We start from the raw sequence: 16,998 nt of genomic DNA, 5'->3' as shown, positions 1-16,998 counted from the left end.
AAATAAGGAAGTGCAGTGTTTTTATGAGTCTCCACGTTGTTTTTTGTGTTGTTTTACTGAAAATGTTGCATATTAAGGCTTTAAAAATAGAAAACTATGAACACTCTGGTGTGGGGGCTCAGCGGGGCCCACAGCTTACTATAGCCCAGGCACCATCTTGCAGGTGAATCAGGCCCTGGCTCCAATGTTGTACTGACCCCTTTTATCTGGATTATAAACACTGATAATACTGAAAATAAAATGTGTTTTAATGTGCATTTCTACAGTCATAGCGTATTAATCACCGTGATAATAAGAGATCAACAAAAATCTACTCAAAGGGCTTTATTTTATAAGATTTTTCCTACACCATACTAGTGTAAACAACAACTTTACTCTGAAAACACACCACAAATCGAAGTATTACGCAACTTTGTACGATCAGAAAGTGAATTTGGTGTGGTTTGCTCTCAGCTCCAGGCTGCATTGTGTTGGTCGGTGTAGGAGACATTCTTAGTGCCTGCTCTAACATGTGGGCGCTCTCACAGTGTCAGTCAGTCAGTCCAGTTGTGCGCTCTGCTCCCGTCTCGCTGCTGGAGAGGCTTTTCTGTGGGAACTTTGTGTAAGTGAGTCAACACGGCAGAGGGAGGACGCCACCCAGCCCCGCCGCTGGATCTAATGCTGCCGGGCTTCACTCCCGTCCTCGGAGGACACGAAGACAACTTCACTTCCAGCCTCTTCGCGCCGACAGTGGATCTACTTTTCACCCTTCGCGCAGCGGGGATGGTTTTTGTGGTTTTTACGCGGCTCTTTCCTCAGTGGAATTAACGCAGCGGCGGAGGAGACATGAAAGTGACGGTGTGTTTCGGGAGGACCCGGGTGGTCGTTCCGTGCGGAGATGGGAATATACGAGTGTCCGACCTGATCGAACAGGCGGCCATGAGGTACAAGAAGGCGATCGCCAAGGTAAGCCCTGCCCCGGTACGTGCTGTTGTAACGTCTCGCTGCATCCACACTGGAGCCTCAACATGGCGCTTTTCTCGGGCGAGGAGACGGGGAGAGAGTGGGCAGAGGAGAGCCAGCGGCTGCCCCTGGAACCGGGGCCGGTGGGGACCTGCCGGGGCCCCCTGGCAGAGGGACAGCTGGGGAAACTTTTCATTGTAAAGTAATCTAAAAAAAAAGTTGTGAAGCTACTGTCTATGACAAGGTTCAGGAAACACTGGATCTGTTCCCATTCAGTACTGGTTATACTGGCAGAGACGTGTGGAAGAGTTCATCCTGTAAGTGTGTGAAGCAGTGAGGATGAGATGCAGTGTGTGCAAGTCTGCTGATATTTAAACATCACAGTAAATGACATTTGTGCAACTAGACAAAAAGGTGGAACATATATTAAGCTGAGACTCACTTGTATCCCTGTGTGATGGTGACCAGTTTTGGAAACTTGACCTCACTGTGTAAAATCGTGACCTCTAGGATAATCACAGCCTCATGAAACTTCACAACCACAAACTACAGAGACCTGGGGCCTTCAGAGGATGGATGGCTCTCCCAGTAGGGTTGCTAATTTTGTGCATTTTCTGTAACTCGTAGTTGAAAATGTTAACAACCAACAGGGTTCGTACAGGTGCTGGAAATCCTTGAAAACTTCTAACGTTTACAAGGTTTGGAAAGTGGTTGGATTTTGGATAAAGAGCTTGAAACACAGCTAGAAATTGTAATTGCGTTACTTTCTTGATAAATCGCTCCCTGACTGAATAGTTTGCTTTGTGGATGAAGAAATAAAATATGTTGAGATTGGTTCAGCAAGGATTTGTCACCGTGCTGAGGAGTGATATCTCAAAATGTAATCTGATTCAAACTCACAATATATAAGTTTTGTCGTCTCACATTAAAACAATGATACTAGTTTGATGACATCGTTAAGTAGCATGGGATTGTGGGAGTTGGTTTGTAGACCTTTAAAAAAAAAACCCCTCCATAGCTGATGAAAATCTGACAAGTTTTATTCAAGTTTTGTTAGTCATGATTAACTTACTCACTCTCTGATGTATCCAGTGTTTTTCCAGAGGTTGCTAAATTACTGATTCCCCTGCATTTGAACATTGTAGGAAACATTTGGGATAATGACGCTCCATTGTCTTCGGTCCATATCCAATCTCAACCAGTCAAAATTGGTTACATTTTGCACCAAATCTGTGTAATTAATTGTATTGACCTAATAAGCTGCTGCAACTACATTTGCGACAGGACAAAGCGTGGGAATAGTCGTCACAAAGCAATTTCAAACGCTTAAGGCACCCACATTATACCAACTACTAGGACTATTTGTTATTTCTGAGTGAAAAATGCCATTTACAGTATTGTGGATTCATTGTTAGACTGTGTATTCATGTCTCTGTATCTCTACACAGCTAATCAGTTCTATGGAAGCAGTAGTAAGAGGCCAATCCAGTGGAATGATTTCTCTGTGTACTCATTGCCCTTTGCAATTACATGCTGACAAAAAAAAGTTTTAAGTTCATCCAGAATTCAACTATTAACTGATGGAACGCAAGTCTCTGTGTGTGTGTGTGTGTGTGTGTGTGTGTGTGTGTGTGTGTGAGAAACTCCTGTGCCAAATTTGAAAGAGGCCCGACCAGGACACTGATTGCTTTTCCTCTTTGTGGCTTTCTAGTGGCTGCGCTTTAAAGCCCATTAAATGACTAATGAATGAATTGAAGTTTGGTAGTGTTTCCATGGTTAGTGACAGCACTTTCTCCTCTCTGCCAGTGGGAGGTATTACCATTGGAGTCACGTTAATGCTGCAGCCTCTCTTCAGGGGTTTTGGAGTACCTTGATGAACTCACGCTGGTTTTGCCGAGTGATTTCCTGTGTTTTAGTCTTGGAAAGACTACAGTCCTCTCTGTTTTGGAGTAACCTAAACCTGATTGAACTTTAAATGACGTCACTCTAAAATTAAACCTAGAGATGCAGTGCGTCACTTCACACCTGTATGCTCAGCTACATAGTGACACATGAGATACCTTTATCTTCCTGGGAAAGCTGAATATTCACTGTTGCGTAGTAGATTTTTACCACTGTAGGCAAACAGTGACGAAGTAGGTCAACATTAACACTTGTTCTTGAAGAGCACTTCCTCCTTAGATACACACCGGCGATCCCACACACACATTCCCTCCTCTGTTTACCGGCGCTTGATGGTTTTCCATGGTTCAGCAGAAAGGAGGCGACTGGTCCATTGATCCATGCAGGGAGACTGTAAATGTAGAAGTGTAGGCTTCCCCTCTGGAGAACACTTGGCTCTGGATCAACGCTAACTACTGTAACACAGGCCAGCCAAGACCTTTGGACTACAGGAGGATGTAATCACACACAACTCACACTCAAGTTGTGTAATAAACCTTCAGCTGACAGACAGCAACACTGTTGCTTTAACCCATAATTCAAAAGTGATAAAGTTGTTTTTTTTTTTTATGGCTGCATTTACAATGTAACAAGCATTTTAAAGGAGGTTATACAACATTACATCCCATGGCATGCAGATATTGCATCATGCAATATGTATTTGAATGCTGAAAACAGCATAAAAAAGTACATAAATCATACATAATTCATCTGTTACAGCAGTCAGCTTGGGAGATGCAGCTTTAGCATGAAGAACAGAAGCAACGGAAAGTGAAACAGACGTCTGAAGCCTCAGATTGAGCAGTCACATTCTGCAACTGAGGAGTGTTTCAGTCACAGAAGTGCTACACAGAGGTGTAGATACATATTTGTGTTGGATGTTAGCGGCATATTGTGACAGGAATGTTGTCAGAAAACATTTGATGCAGTGAAGATTCAAAGGCCTTGCTAAGTTGACTTACTATGCTCTCTTAAAGCCCTTTGTACGAAAAACTCATTAACAAACTGCTTTTGTCTTCAGTGGGAAAGGGTTCGATAAGCATTAATTCCCGGGTCAAATGACTCTGCAGTGGTCACAGGTATTAATCAGCTTCAGTTCCGATCGGCAGTGATGGAAACTTGATACCCGGACACATTGATTTTTTTTTTGCCCCTTTTCCGGCACGGTGCTTGAAGGCTCGTTGCCTCCGTCTGTAACGTCTGTCATTTCAACCACAAATTCCATCCTGCTCTGTTCAACCAGTGTTCCAGCATCGTTCCAAATTAGTTGCCATTGAGTTTGAAAGCAAAACTTAAGTAAAAAAAAACGTTTAAAAGTAACTGCCATTATCACTGTTTTTTTCCTCATGGTTTGGGTTAAATTGTTCACTTTTGATAAACCTTTTGCTGGTCTGGGGTTCCATTCCAGACATGACCATTAATTGACAACTCTTTAGATAATCAATTATTAATTTCAGGCATTGTTAAAGCAATAATGTCAAATATTAGCTTGTTACAGTTTCTTAAATGTTAAGATTTGCTGCTTTCCTTTGTCATTTTTGACAAAGGGTTTTTAACTGTTGGTTGGACCAATGAAGCTATTTGACGTCACTTTGGGGTCTGGGAAATTGTGATGAGCATAATTAACAATTTTATAAGACTAAACGCTTTAGTTTGATTGCTTGGCTTTCACGCAGGGCCAAACAAACCCAAAGGGCCAATGCAAGAGTTTATTTGAACCAAAAAAGTAAGGTTTGAGAGAACTTTTAGAGGAATTCTGATCTTGTGATACCAGACAATCTTGCTGCTTCGGATCTACAGATCACAAGGGTTGTGAGAATGAGGCATGCAATCTCACCACTCCAAAATAAAGGGTTAGACTTTGGATTGGTCTGGCGGTTTACTTTTAAAAACCTTTTAAAAAACGAATGCTGGGAGACTGTCCTCAGTCTCTAAATGAGGCATTTAGAGACTGAGGACTGACTGTGAGTCTGCAGGAAATCAGGATGGATCACTTTTGTTGCTGTCATGAACTCACATTGACTGCTTTGTTTATCTGATTAACGTGGAGACAAACTGATAGGATATGAGAAGCACTCCCCGCACTTCCTGCCTGAGCTGAAAACTCATCTCTTCAACAACTACTTCACGTCCGCCTCTTCTCTACCCTCCTCCTCTATACTTACAGCTGATCTCGCCTCCGCCTCCATTCTGCCTGACTCTAATGTCTTCCTCTGCCTCTTTATTATACATGAACCATCTTGAGTTGCGAAGATACTTGCCACATGGAATTTCTGTGATGCTTTCTACACTTGCGACCTTAGCTACCTGTGATATCAGTGATCTGTGAATCTATTCTCCTCTCTGAATGATCTCAGGTGAATTAGCAGAGACCCATCAGACGGTGTCTCAAGCTGCTCGGGCGTACCTGATCGCCTCTGGGGTCTCTCGAGGCATTTGTCACAGTCTCAGGGGGACCAGGAAGTACACATCAATCAGCTGCTCAAGCACCATTAACTCCAGAGGCAATCTGGTCCACAGTATGCACAGTCATGAAGGATTAAGCTGCTCATCCTGCCTGTCTGATCCCAAGGCTGTTGTTTTTTAGCACTCAGCCAGTCAAATAATATCTGAGTATTTACCACATCTTTAGTCATGTAAGCGAGAGCAATATTGAAGAAGTTATTTTGCAGGCTTTCCCATTGGCATAAAAAGCACCACGTAGACCTGACTGGCAGGTTCAGATCTTAAATCACCCTCCTGTACACTGTCAGTGACATAAAACAAAAGAACGCTCGGAGTTGATCCATAATTTGTGGCTCTATCTCTAGATCCTATTCTTTTCCTACACTTTCCCACAGTGATTCAACATAAATGTAGTCTAAAAGCCTGAAAGCACATAACTGCCATTTTTTTTCCCTCCAAAAATTCCACAAATTCAGTCTCACAGACATGTCACAGCAGAGTCAAGTTGTTGAAGTGCACAGATGCAGAATGTCCCGAGGGGACAACATGGTAAAGCAGTCCCACATTTGTGCAGCATATGATGAGCATGTGTCCTGTGGTTCTGGCAAGTCCACGACAGAATGATTGATCTGTCTTCATGGCCCATACAGATGTATGTGACATCAATCACAAAGCGGTAAAAGGCCACAACTTTTGACTCCTTTGATTTGGTGAAATCAGTAGCATTACTAGGTGTTTCATAGGACAGTGCGCTGTCTTGATTACTTAAAATAGCAGTTGTAACATGCCCTGATTGGGAGCACAGAAATATTTAGGCTTTAGCACTGTTATTGTCATCATACCACTCCCATGCACTGCTCCAAACTGCAAGATCTCAACATTAAACACCATAGAATTCATCAAGCTGAAATCTCCTACTTTAAAAGTGGCTGTTAATTAATTAGAAATGAGGAATAACTGAGAATTCAGCCGCAAGGAATAGTTTGACATTTTTACGGTTACGGTTAAATCCCACCAGGTGCGGCTGCGTCATGTTACGGCTGCACCACGTCAGCCAGAGCTGATCATAGCCAGTCTACATAATGCTTGTGATTACACCAGCAGGGCCTCGGCACGTCCCAGAAGCGGCTCTCTACTCCACTTCAAATACGCGCCGAGTCTATTTTTGATGGATGCTGCATCAATTAGCACAGAGCAGATCGAAAGGGCAGGAAGTCAGACACAAAAAAGGCAGGGAGAATCTGGTTAATTTTCAAAAGGAAAGACGGAAAAGTACCACGAAGCCTGCTTATACATGGTAGAAGCACAAACAGCAAGGAAAGAGGACCTAATCAACAAAATCTGAGCAAGTAAACATAATCAGGTGGGCAAAACACTCTGAAAAGCTTCTGAAACACTGCTGGTGAGGCTTTCAACCCTGAGAAGGATGGATTACAACTGTGGTGCAGACGTGCCGTGCCTGGTGGAATCAACTGTTTAGACAAGAAGATGAACACTACTCTCATTTCTGTTTCTTAAATATAAAGCTAACTTACTTTTTCAAAACACCAGAAGCAGGGGAAAACAGTTAGCACAAATAGTTATTTTTATTAACCTTTAGAAATGCTTTTTCTTTTAATTATTCATTCAGGAAGCGTTCACTGAGGAAGCCTCTCTCTTTGCAGGAAGAGCCTGGTCCCATTCACACTGGGAAGACATGCAGTACAACCACAGCTTGACTCACTGGTCCCTCAGATCATTGCTGCTAGATTTATCCGGCCAACTGAGGGGGATTGAACTGGCAACTTTCTGATCACAAGCTTGTTTCTCCAACCTTTAGGCCACCACTTCATCTCGGGGCTTTTCAGTCTCTATTTTTAGGCTAATGTAACCAGCTGCTAGCTTTAGCTTCATAAATTATTTAGGGGAAACAGGTATCAATCTTCTCATCTAACCCTCCGGAAAATATTCAGTATTTCCCAAAATGTCACAAAAGGTCACTTTAATGTGCCCGTGTTAAATGTCTGTTTTGGCATAACCTTTCTTTTCTTTTAAAGCGTTTACTTGAATACAAATCATTTTCAGAGGTTAGAAATGTCCCTCTGTGGTACACCAAGTGTCTTTTTCTCCCACTTCTCTTGCACAAATTCAGCCCATGGTCCTATTCCTGATTGGCTATCTTACAAATACTGCCATGAATCAGCCGTGAATCATGGTTTGGTTTTCATTTTGAGATTTGGTTCTGTTAATTTTAGTTCTGTGGTTCAAAGTTTTAAAACAATAAAACATATAAACCAGACATACAGTATGAAGTTTATTGTTTTTAAAGGTACAGTGTGTAAGATTTACAGGGATTATTGGCAGAAATTAAATATTTATAAGTCTGTTTAATCACCTGAAAGTAACATTTGTTGTATTTTCATAACATTAGAATGAACCATTTACATCAGGGTCCACCATGTTGCAACAGTATCCCAGGACTAGACACTGGTTCTTAATGAGCCTAGTCTTATTATTTGGTCTTTTATACGTGCGTTACCTTCTTGTGAACTCTTGAAGCCTTCAAAATCATTGACCCCGACGTGATTTGAACACGCAACCTTCTGATCTGGAGTCAGACGCGCTACCGTTGCGCCACGAGGTCTGTATTTTTAGTCCACCCTGCACTCAAGTGACTCCCATGACACTGAGAAGCCTGTCGTTGCCATCATCTTCTTTTTGACAGACAGGAAGTTCTAGTCAGGTAACTGCCAAAAGATCCAGCGTGTAAATTTTGATTAAATTGTTCCAGAATGGACAAACTGAACGCTGGCTCTGCATAGGGTCTGAATCTTGATACGGCCACAAGTTTCCACCGTAGTTTCTCCTACAGAGTTAGACGAGGTGTTTGCAATCTGCAAACTATCAGCTAAGGGGTATGGACAACCAATAACTATGCAGTAAATTTGCTGTACAGCTTCTTAGACCCACAACGTGAACACACTGACTTCACACCTCGATGACTCCTGTCCAAGCCTCCCAGTCTATCTGTCTTGCTGTCAGTTCAAAGAAAATTGGCTGTGGAGTAACTTTTAGTTCTACCTGATGAAGAACAAATGGATCTTTAGCAATGTCAGAGAACTCAGGTTAGACACTTTGATGCTGCAGGGCAAAGTTGGACAAAGTAGCATTTGTTTATCACATGTTTGAATCACCAAATTGATGTTGATTTGAAAGGAAAAAGACAGACAATACACCCTTCTGTTTTGAAAGAAGAGACTTGCAATGCTGTTATTTAGAAAATTCCAACTACTTATTTTTGTATGTGTAATGAACAGTTTAAAAAGCTTTAAACAGCTCCTGTCCTTTCTGGGAATAATCTCCCTCTACTAAAAGTTCAACCAGAGGTTTTGATTCTCATTTATTCTCAGGTAAGGACCTAACAAACAGCCAGTGCAGTGGTCCAGAAACACACCGCAAAGAGAAGTGGGAAGTGGCGCTGGAAGGGCTGTCAGAGCTCATTAGCTCACTACACTCAGCAGCTCGCTGCTTATGTAATGGAGAGGAGCTGCTGTACGTACAGTAGTGGAAGATAATTGGGGGATTATCATGTGAGTGGACTGTACTAGGCTGAGCTGTGTAGGCCCTGTAGGATGATGGGACCCAATGCGATTGATGGTAACTGAGTAAGAGTAGATCTGTGGTTCAACTGTGGTCAAGCAGCAGTGATTTAGTTCATTTCTACCACAGCAAGGAACAAAGCAGGGGAAGAAGAGGAGAAATGTGCACTCAGTAACCTCTCTTCTGCTTGTCGTATTATCCTCTTGCTTTTTTAGTTTCCTCCTTCCGTGTATCGTGATCTCTCTTTTTCTTCTCTTGCTTTCTTCTCCAGCTGGTCGACACGGTGTTGTCTTCCAAGCGACTGAGCAGTCCTTGCTTTTCGTGCTGACTCCTTCCAGGGGAATTGTTGCCTGCAAGTCTTCAAGTAATACATCGCACACCCGCTGCTCCAAAAGTCACGAGTTGAAGTTTGCCCAAGCATCCAGAAAAGATGTTCAGTCCCCCTGACCTGCACTGCACTGCTTCACCATGTCTCTCTGTTGAGATTTAAGACAGTGATTTACTCACTTTTGAGTTTCTTAACTTGGGAAAGCACTCCAGGTGCTATATGCAATGTCAAAAATATGCAACAATAATAGAACATGCAGCAGTGTCTGCAGAAAACAGATTGCACACTGCAAAATAGCCTGTAATTTCACATTGGAGGCTGGGAACAGCATGTTTATAGTGGTATACAGTCATGAAGCAGACTAGTAGTTAAATACTAGTCTAAAAATGTGGAAGAGAGATCTTGAAGAATGACTGCAATGTAAGTATACCTCAGTCAGTGTGGCCATGTATACAGTTCAGTCTATAAGTAGCTGGACAATGATGCGTTTTTGTTATTTTGGTACACACGTCATAAAATTGGAATGTAATAGTAACTGTGAGTTAAAGTGGATTTTTAAGGATGTTCCCATATATACTGGATGAACAATGCAGGACTGGTGGATGTAACAAACAGAATAGGCTACCAAGGTGTTTTTATGGTCAAGCATTGGGATGTTTTTGACTGTTACAGTCAGTCAATTGACCTGGCAGCAACCCCAAAACAAGCCAGAAGCGATGCTGGCTGCAGTACAGGCCCAACAGAGCATTGGCAGGGTGGACATCAAGTGTCTGATATCTGTGGTTTGGAGACCTCTGTCTCAGACTGCAAATGATTTGTAACCAAATATTAAACATGATGACTATATGGAAGTTTATGTTACATAAACTGCCCCATTCAAACTTGGACTATGTACTAAAAGGCCTACATCTTCACCTGTTATAGCGTTTTACAGCCACATTTTTGTGTTTCAGTATTTTTTTAATGCAGTTAAGACTGCTAAAATTAGGCGACTGATTCCTTTCCCATTGCCAGGAGACATGTTTTCCACAGTTTTTTTCTGGTGTGCACTGGAAAGGACAGACTCAACTCACCTCTGTGTAGGAGACAAGAGAGGAAGGCGTTTTCAGCTCTCAGTACTTTTGCAGCTTCTAACTGAATCTCTGTGGTTTGATGTTTAGTTTCCTGTGTTGCTGTTTGCATTAACAAGTATTTGCTTCTTTTTACTGTTTCATGTTTGCTTTCAGATGAATAGATAGTTGTGACAAGTTACAGCTGATGTAGTTGCAAGATTTACTGTTTCATTGCTTCATAATAAAAGCTTCTAGATAACAAATAATGGGACGTATAAGTTGAAATACACACCCACAAGCAGGCAGCCCTGTTGTGGAAATTCGTGCAGTACTGGACTGATGCGCTGAGTCAAACCGATTTAAGCCAGGCCAGCACATTTGTATGGAAAAGGGGCAAAAGAGTTGCAGAAGAAACCAACAAAGGTGACAAACCATCACTGACTCTGACAAAAAGGGCGAAAATTAGCGTGTCCTCTTGGATGTCACGCTTCTGTCAATGTCAATTGAACCTTTTCCCGCTGAAGACAGAAGCCAGATCTTAGAGGGTGTTAATGGGTTTTTTGTCCAGTGTAAAGGGAGTTTAAAAGACACAAATGCCCTAAATTAAAAAAAATGAAAGTTACCAATTTAACAAACTGCCTTAAAATGTCCTAACTGCAGTGTAAATGCCACAGACTTTGGCCTAAATTTGTGTGGCTTTGCATGTGGGTCAGTGTCGAGGAGAATTTGAGAGCACTTCCGGACAACCTGTCTGGCTGACTAACTCAGTGTCTGGCGAGCTTCCCTGCTCACGTGGAAGGCACCAAGGACAATGACACCGCACCGAGTGACTTACTGTTCCCAAACATGCAGCGTCTCTCTTCAGGGTCATGCTAAGATGACTGTAGGGATTCCCCACTGGCTGGCATGCATCTCAGGTGTACACACAGGTGCTGATATATGGCATGCACGTGGCAGGGGGAGCACATGCATGCATGCAAAGCTGCAAATTGAAAGCATGGTGCTTGAGTGTGACAGACAAAGCTGAGAGAATTTCTGGCAGGAGCTGCTGCTAAACACAGCAGTGCTAGCAGGCCACATGCCATAACGGTAACTGCCAAAGTCTGAGTATGCTATAGTCATGCCAAGCCTTTGCATGACATATATTCTGTGCTGGGGCACTCAGGGTCAGGGTCCATTTCTGTTGACACTGCTGATGTGGTTTTAGTAGTAGATACTGATTTTTGGGGGGGTTTCTTTTTTGGTTTTCTGTGTTTATCCACTGCCCTTGGAACTGAATAACAGAAATTCCTTTTGTTGTCAAATCATTTACAGATTTAGCAGGAGACTGTGGGTGTGTATGCAGGCATGGATGTCTTTTCTGTTCAGGCGTATATCTGTGCGTGGTCTTCAGAGATAGCATGGCTTCATTCAGACAGTTGACCATGCTGACATCAAACATGAGCTTGTGTTTTCCTGTCTCAACCACATGGCTGGGGACACCGTTTTGTTATCTTAAACCACTGGTCCAGATAATCTGACTACTCATTAGCCTGAACCGTTAGAAGCAACACAATAGAAGCGATGCACTGCACCTGACTCGCATAACATGTGTTTGTGTAGTAAGGATTCTCTTCATATCTTCAGGAATGTCAGACCTCAGAGATGAGATAGTAGTAAGAGGCTTAGAGATGCCCTGATGTCCTTGTTTCTTCAAGACGGTAAATACCAGCTATTTTACCGATAAAATATGGCGGTAGATATAACCAACAGCTCTTTGTCTGTCCGAAAAGTCCTTTTTGCATTATGAGGAAGATTTAGGCTACGCCAGATTGGACCATCCTGGCAAATGAAAAAGAAACCCTGATTGGAGTTTTGGTTGACACTGATGGTTGCCTCAGATTATCTGGTACCATGAGCGTTTTACAGATAAAATTTTAACCATCTGATTACCGGACTCATGCCATATGAAAGATTTGCTGGAATTCAACATCTGCAAAAGCCTGAACCAGTCCTTTCACCATGTGTTACTAGCTCATAAAGAAGCGCAAAAGCTTAGGATGATGTTTTTAAAATGTTGTTTTAGTGACTACTTTAACAATGCCCACTAAATTTCCACCCTTATTGTACTATCTGAACATAACAATATTCTGAGTTAGGGTGTGCCATAATGTATTGTACAACAAACCACAGTAAAATGTTAGAAATACAAAAATAATTTAACAACAAAATGGGCAATACAACAAACCAAAAATCCCCTGATGAGAGCACCACAGCTATCGTGAGTTCTAAAGCAAAAATATTTGTCTGTATTTTGTCATATTGTCAAGAATGTCGTTATCACAGAATACCCTGAAGATGTGGAATTTGCTGATATTGATCGGGTTCTGGGAGCTTCTATAGACATGCATGTAGTGCATTCAGAATATGCGTATGCAAGTTTTTACTGCAGTTTGCACACACAGCCTCTTGCCTGTTTAAAGTCTGCTCCATGTGTTGTAAACAAACCAACTAGTTAACAGTTTGCAAAGCTGTGGTGGAGATGCATGCACAAAAAAAAGTCCACGTTTCTGAATCAAAGGAGAAACACAGAGTTAAACATGAAAGACTTGGATATGAGTATGTGCTTTGGATATGCTGTTGGAAATATGTCATGTATTGGAATATTGTCGTCTTTGGGATAAGGGTATAAATGGAATATTTTAAACATATAAAAGTAGTCACTGGAAATATGAGGCTCTTTTCTTTGCCCGACAAATGTGACTGTCCGCAACGGGTAGTTTGCTAATATCCAGTTTTGTCTTCAAACCTTGACCATGACATGATTTGAACTTGCAACCTTCCAGTATGTGTTCAGACACACTGCATTTGCACCACAAGGTCATGGTTTGTATGAGACACAACATTATGACACTAAAAAATCAAATAGTGTACTCATCTTTGTCCTCTCTCGTAATGGAAGAGAGATTATAGTAAGGTCCCAGTGCATAATAATGGCCTGACAAAGGGGAATACTGTTAAGACTGATTATGAACACCCTCCTCTGTGACCTGGAGTCTGCTGCACCAAAAAGTCCCAGCTCCAGCTTTCATTTTGTGTTTCGCATTTGCCTGTCTTATCACTCCCTTTTACCCCTCTCACTTCCCATTCACCTCTAACGCTCCCCTTTGTTATCACAGATTAGTCACCAGAAGATAATGGGTTTCGTTTGGGAAAGGTTCGCATTAAGCTGCTTTTATTTAATTCTGTTGAACCGACTGGTAGTTGAGGCCACTTTTGGGAGTTAGAGGGTGAATTAGTTTCACCACATCCAACTGAGACTCGGGAGAAGATGGCAGAATAATTTGTAATCTTTTGTTATACAAAACCCTCCTTCAGCTTATGGTTTTATAGAAGCTGCTCATTAGACAGTTTAATATCATTTTCCTCTGTCTTCTTTTTCTGCTGCATTCAAGATCACTTTATCTTTTCCATCTTGTGCCCGTCAAGTTGCTGCAGGTCGGTTCTCTGTTGGTGGAGAATTGAGATAAATCTAGTATTGCCTGTACTGTCAAAACACACTCCCCATACTCTGATGTGTCTGCGGTGGCAATGTGCCTTTAGAAAAGAAAAAAAAAATAACACGTTGTTGAGCTGCTGTTGCCATTGGATGGTTTGGTGGACTACAAAACCCATATTTGGATTGTTCAAAATGGAAAATTTGAACAAGGTGACAGACTGTAAATGTATTTCAGGCCAACATTGTGTTTGCTAATGCTGCTAAGATGGAAAAGCACTTTCAACCTCCCCAACAAGTTCTTAAAGTCTGTTTTGACAGCTTCCACTGTCGACACTTTGCATGTCTTTAACGTGGAGGCCCCCTTTTTCTGCTCTTAAAATACACACAGACATAACTTTTCCATTCGGTAATGGTATAGAACGCTGGAGCTCCACTTTTTTTTTTTTTTTTTTAATTCAGGGGAATCTCCTAAATCTGTCTCTGTGAAGAGGAGACGCTGCTCCCCAGCTTTTATAGATTCCAGTTACACAGTCATTTCTCAGAGGCAGAGCTGCTCTGGAGGCTGAAATAATCAAATTGGTTTGCCCAATTCCAATGGGTGCAGCCAAAGAAACACAGCATTGTAGAGCGGCAAACTTAAATGGTTTGAAATTGGAAGGTCAGTTCGGGCACCTGACAACATGAATGACCACCAGAGAAAGCACTTACAATTCCACGTGTACAGTCTTATCTCATTCACTGGTGTATTGCCTTATTTACTTTTTCCGTAATCTTTCTGTAGTTGCATTACCTACTTGCGGACTCCTGAGACTTTCAAAACCACTGACCCCGACGTGATTTGAACACGCAACCTTCTGATCTGGAGTCAGACGCGCTACCGTTGCGCCACGAGGTCTGGTTCTCAGGCACTCTTTGCACTCAAATCATTCCCATGACATTGGGAGACCGTCTAGAACAGGAATCAAACTTAATTTCATCCTGGGTCACATTAGCATTATAGTTGTGCTCAAAGGGCCAGTAATAAATGTAAGACTACATAAATGCATTTTGTCATATTACATAATTGCATCTGCATTATTGATTTTAGCAATAACTTAATAATTTATAACTAGCTCTAAAAGCAGAAGTCAAGGAAAATAATGGCAGACATTCAAGTCTAGATCTATAACTTTTATACAGTTTATTACAAAAAATACTAAGTAGTATAAATAATATAATAAGTAAAATATAACAGTAAAGGTTGTTTCAGTTTGGGTAGCCTTCAGACAAGGTTTCAAATCCAAAATGTATATTTTCTGGTAGGCTGCTGCTGGACAAATGATATTGAGACACCATCTAGCATAAACTGACTTGCTCTTGCAGCTAGTTGTTTTCAGTGCGTGGATAACAAAATCAGGATGCATTCTGGGACATGCATTTTATTGACACCTTACTTACATAACGCAGCATAGAATTATACATACAATAGAACTGTATATGTGATATTGCGTATATTACATTCTTTGCAAGCTCTCACAGGCCACATGAAATGAGGCACCGGGCCGGATTCAGCCCGCAGGCCTAGAGTTTGGCACATGCAGTCCAGAAAATCAAAGCCTGTTCCTATCACCATCTTCTTTGTGACAGACAGGAAGTTGTAGTTGTATCTACAGAGGATGGCGGTCCTTTTGCATGGAAGCTGCCATGTTGCAATGTTTTTCGCAAGTTTAGCATCAGCGTAGGTTCGCCTTCATGCTTGGAAGGGGAGGGTGAAGCAATCTGTAAATTCACAGCAAGATGCCACTAAATCCTACACCCTTGTCCTTTAATGGTGACCTGGTTAGAGGCAGAACTGTAAAAATATCTCAGCATAGCAAAAAAAAAAAAAAAACAAGACTTTACGGCCCTTCTCTTACTTAATGTTTCTAAGCTTGAAAAAATTTTTTCTTTTTGCATATCAACATCTAACTCAACCGGTGTGATTATTTCTGTCCTCAGAGCATCTCGCTTCTTTGCAAACTAAAACTCCAGTCCACTCTTGTTTCAGAGCTGTAGGACAACGGTTGATGGTTCATATGATATGCTTGACTGGCTGTTTCATTGGCTCATGGAATGGACTGAAGTCAAAGCTGACCGCAGAGTCAAGTAAGTCAAGTGGTCTCCATTAACAGCCCAACAGCTATGGTGCTTAGAGCCGTATCACTAATCCATAACATTTATATTGCCTGTGTGCGTTGTATTGTACGATTATTTGGTTCAGTTTTGTTTTGAGAACAGTAGCCTGCTGAAGGGCTTCGAGCTGTTCCTCTTGTTTTCCTTATCCCACGTCTCCGTGAGATGACAATTCCTGCCTCCAGCTGGATCCAAATGTGAGCAAGTTGTAGCAAAGGCCAACTATGTGGTTTGCGGTGTTTCGACATGCCGGCCACGCCAGGCCCTCTTGGGTGTGATCCTCTGTTTTGTCAACAGCTTATTTCTGCGGCCATGATTGCAGTTACAGAGCGCTCAGTCATTGAAGCACAGGCATGGGGTGTTTGTCAAAGAATTAAGAACAAGACCTCTGAATGATTGTCTTACGCAGGGAACACCTGATACGGTTCTTATGTAAGGTTATTTTCACATCATCATGGATGAGGAGCTACAAATGTTCTGCTAAGACCTCTTCCTCTTATAATACAAGCTTGTAATGCAGAGAATTTATCTGTTGAAATAACTGAAATAACTTCCAAAAATCTTTTAAAAAATATATGAAAAGCAAAATAGGACTAAGATGACTACTAAAAAAATCTAAACTAAAAAAAGTTACAAAAAAAAATGGAGTTGTAAGCCTCCAATAGACCTTTTTAATAGTAGACATTTTCACTTGTCATGGCAGGGAAAGCACAGGTGGAACTAATGACTTTAACGATGATTCAGCTCCATTTATGTGTAAGTCATCAGTGAACCAGCAGATTAATGAGCAACACCTGCACGTTGTGAGTGAGCTCTGTCACACACCACTGTGAAAAATATCTGGCTCTTAACTGGCTGGGTGCCGAATTTCTTTACCAGGTAGTCGGCTAGCAAAAAGTAAGTTCACTGCTTTTTTTTTTGTTGTTGTTGTAAATGAGCAGGTTGTAGCTGCTAATGAGCTAAAGATGCTGTAATGCTGCATTTAGCAATTTGGAGATATTTTTGTGCATTTGTTACTGTGAGTGAGCTCTGTCACACACTGCTCTTGATATACATCTGGCTGTTAGCTTGCTAGGCGTCCA

General features: G+C 41.8%; 1 protein-coding gene and 2 non-coding genes across 4 annotated transcripts in view; 1 reads left to right on the top strand and 2 right to left on the bottom strand.

The window, feature by feature from the left end:
* Positions 1-441: 441 nt before the first annotated feature.
* Positions 442-16,998, top strand: part of LOC146307270 (partitioning defective 3 homolog) — a 474,057-nt gene continuing 457,500 nt past the window's right edge. For both annotated transcript variants that reach the window (XM_084746851.1, XM_084746850.1), the window contains exon 1: positions 442-945. In XM_084746851.1, coding sequence (XP_084602977.1) covers positions 826-945 — 120 coding nt within the window. In that variant the 5' untranslated portion in view covers positions 442-825. The remainder of the gene's footprint in view (positions 946-16,998) is intronic.
* On the bottom strand, positions 7,880-7,951 carry trnaw-cca (transfer RNA tryptophan (anticodon CCA)). Its single transcript has one exon. It is a non-coding gene; the product is annotated as a tRNA-Trp (tRNA).
* Positions 14,589-14,660, bottom strand: trnaw-cca (transfer RNA tryptophan (anticodon CCA)). The gene has a single exon. It is a non-coding gene; the product is annotated as a tRNA-Trp (tRNA).

The sequence above is a fragment of the Lutjanus erythropterus genome, chromosome 21, assembly GCF_056507025.1.
Source record: "Lutjanus erythropterus isolate fLutEry1 chromosome 21, fLutEry1.hap2, whole genome shotgun sequence".
NCBI lineage: Eukaryota > Metazoa > Chordata > Actinopteri > Lutjaniformes > Lutjanidae > Lutjanus > Lutjanus erythropterus.
The sequence above is the reverse complement of the archived record's forward strand: the minus strand, read 5'-3'. Positions and strand labels throughout refer to the sequence as shown.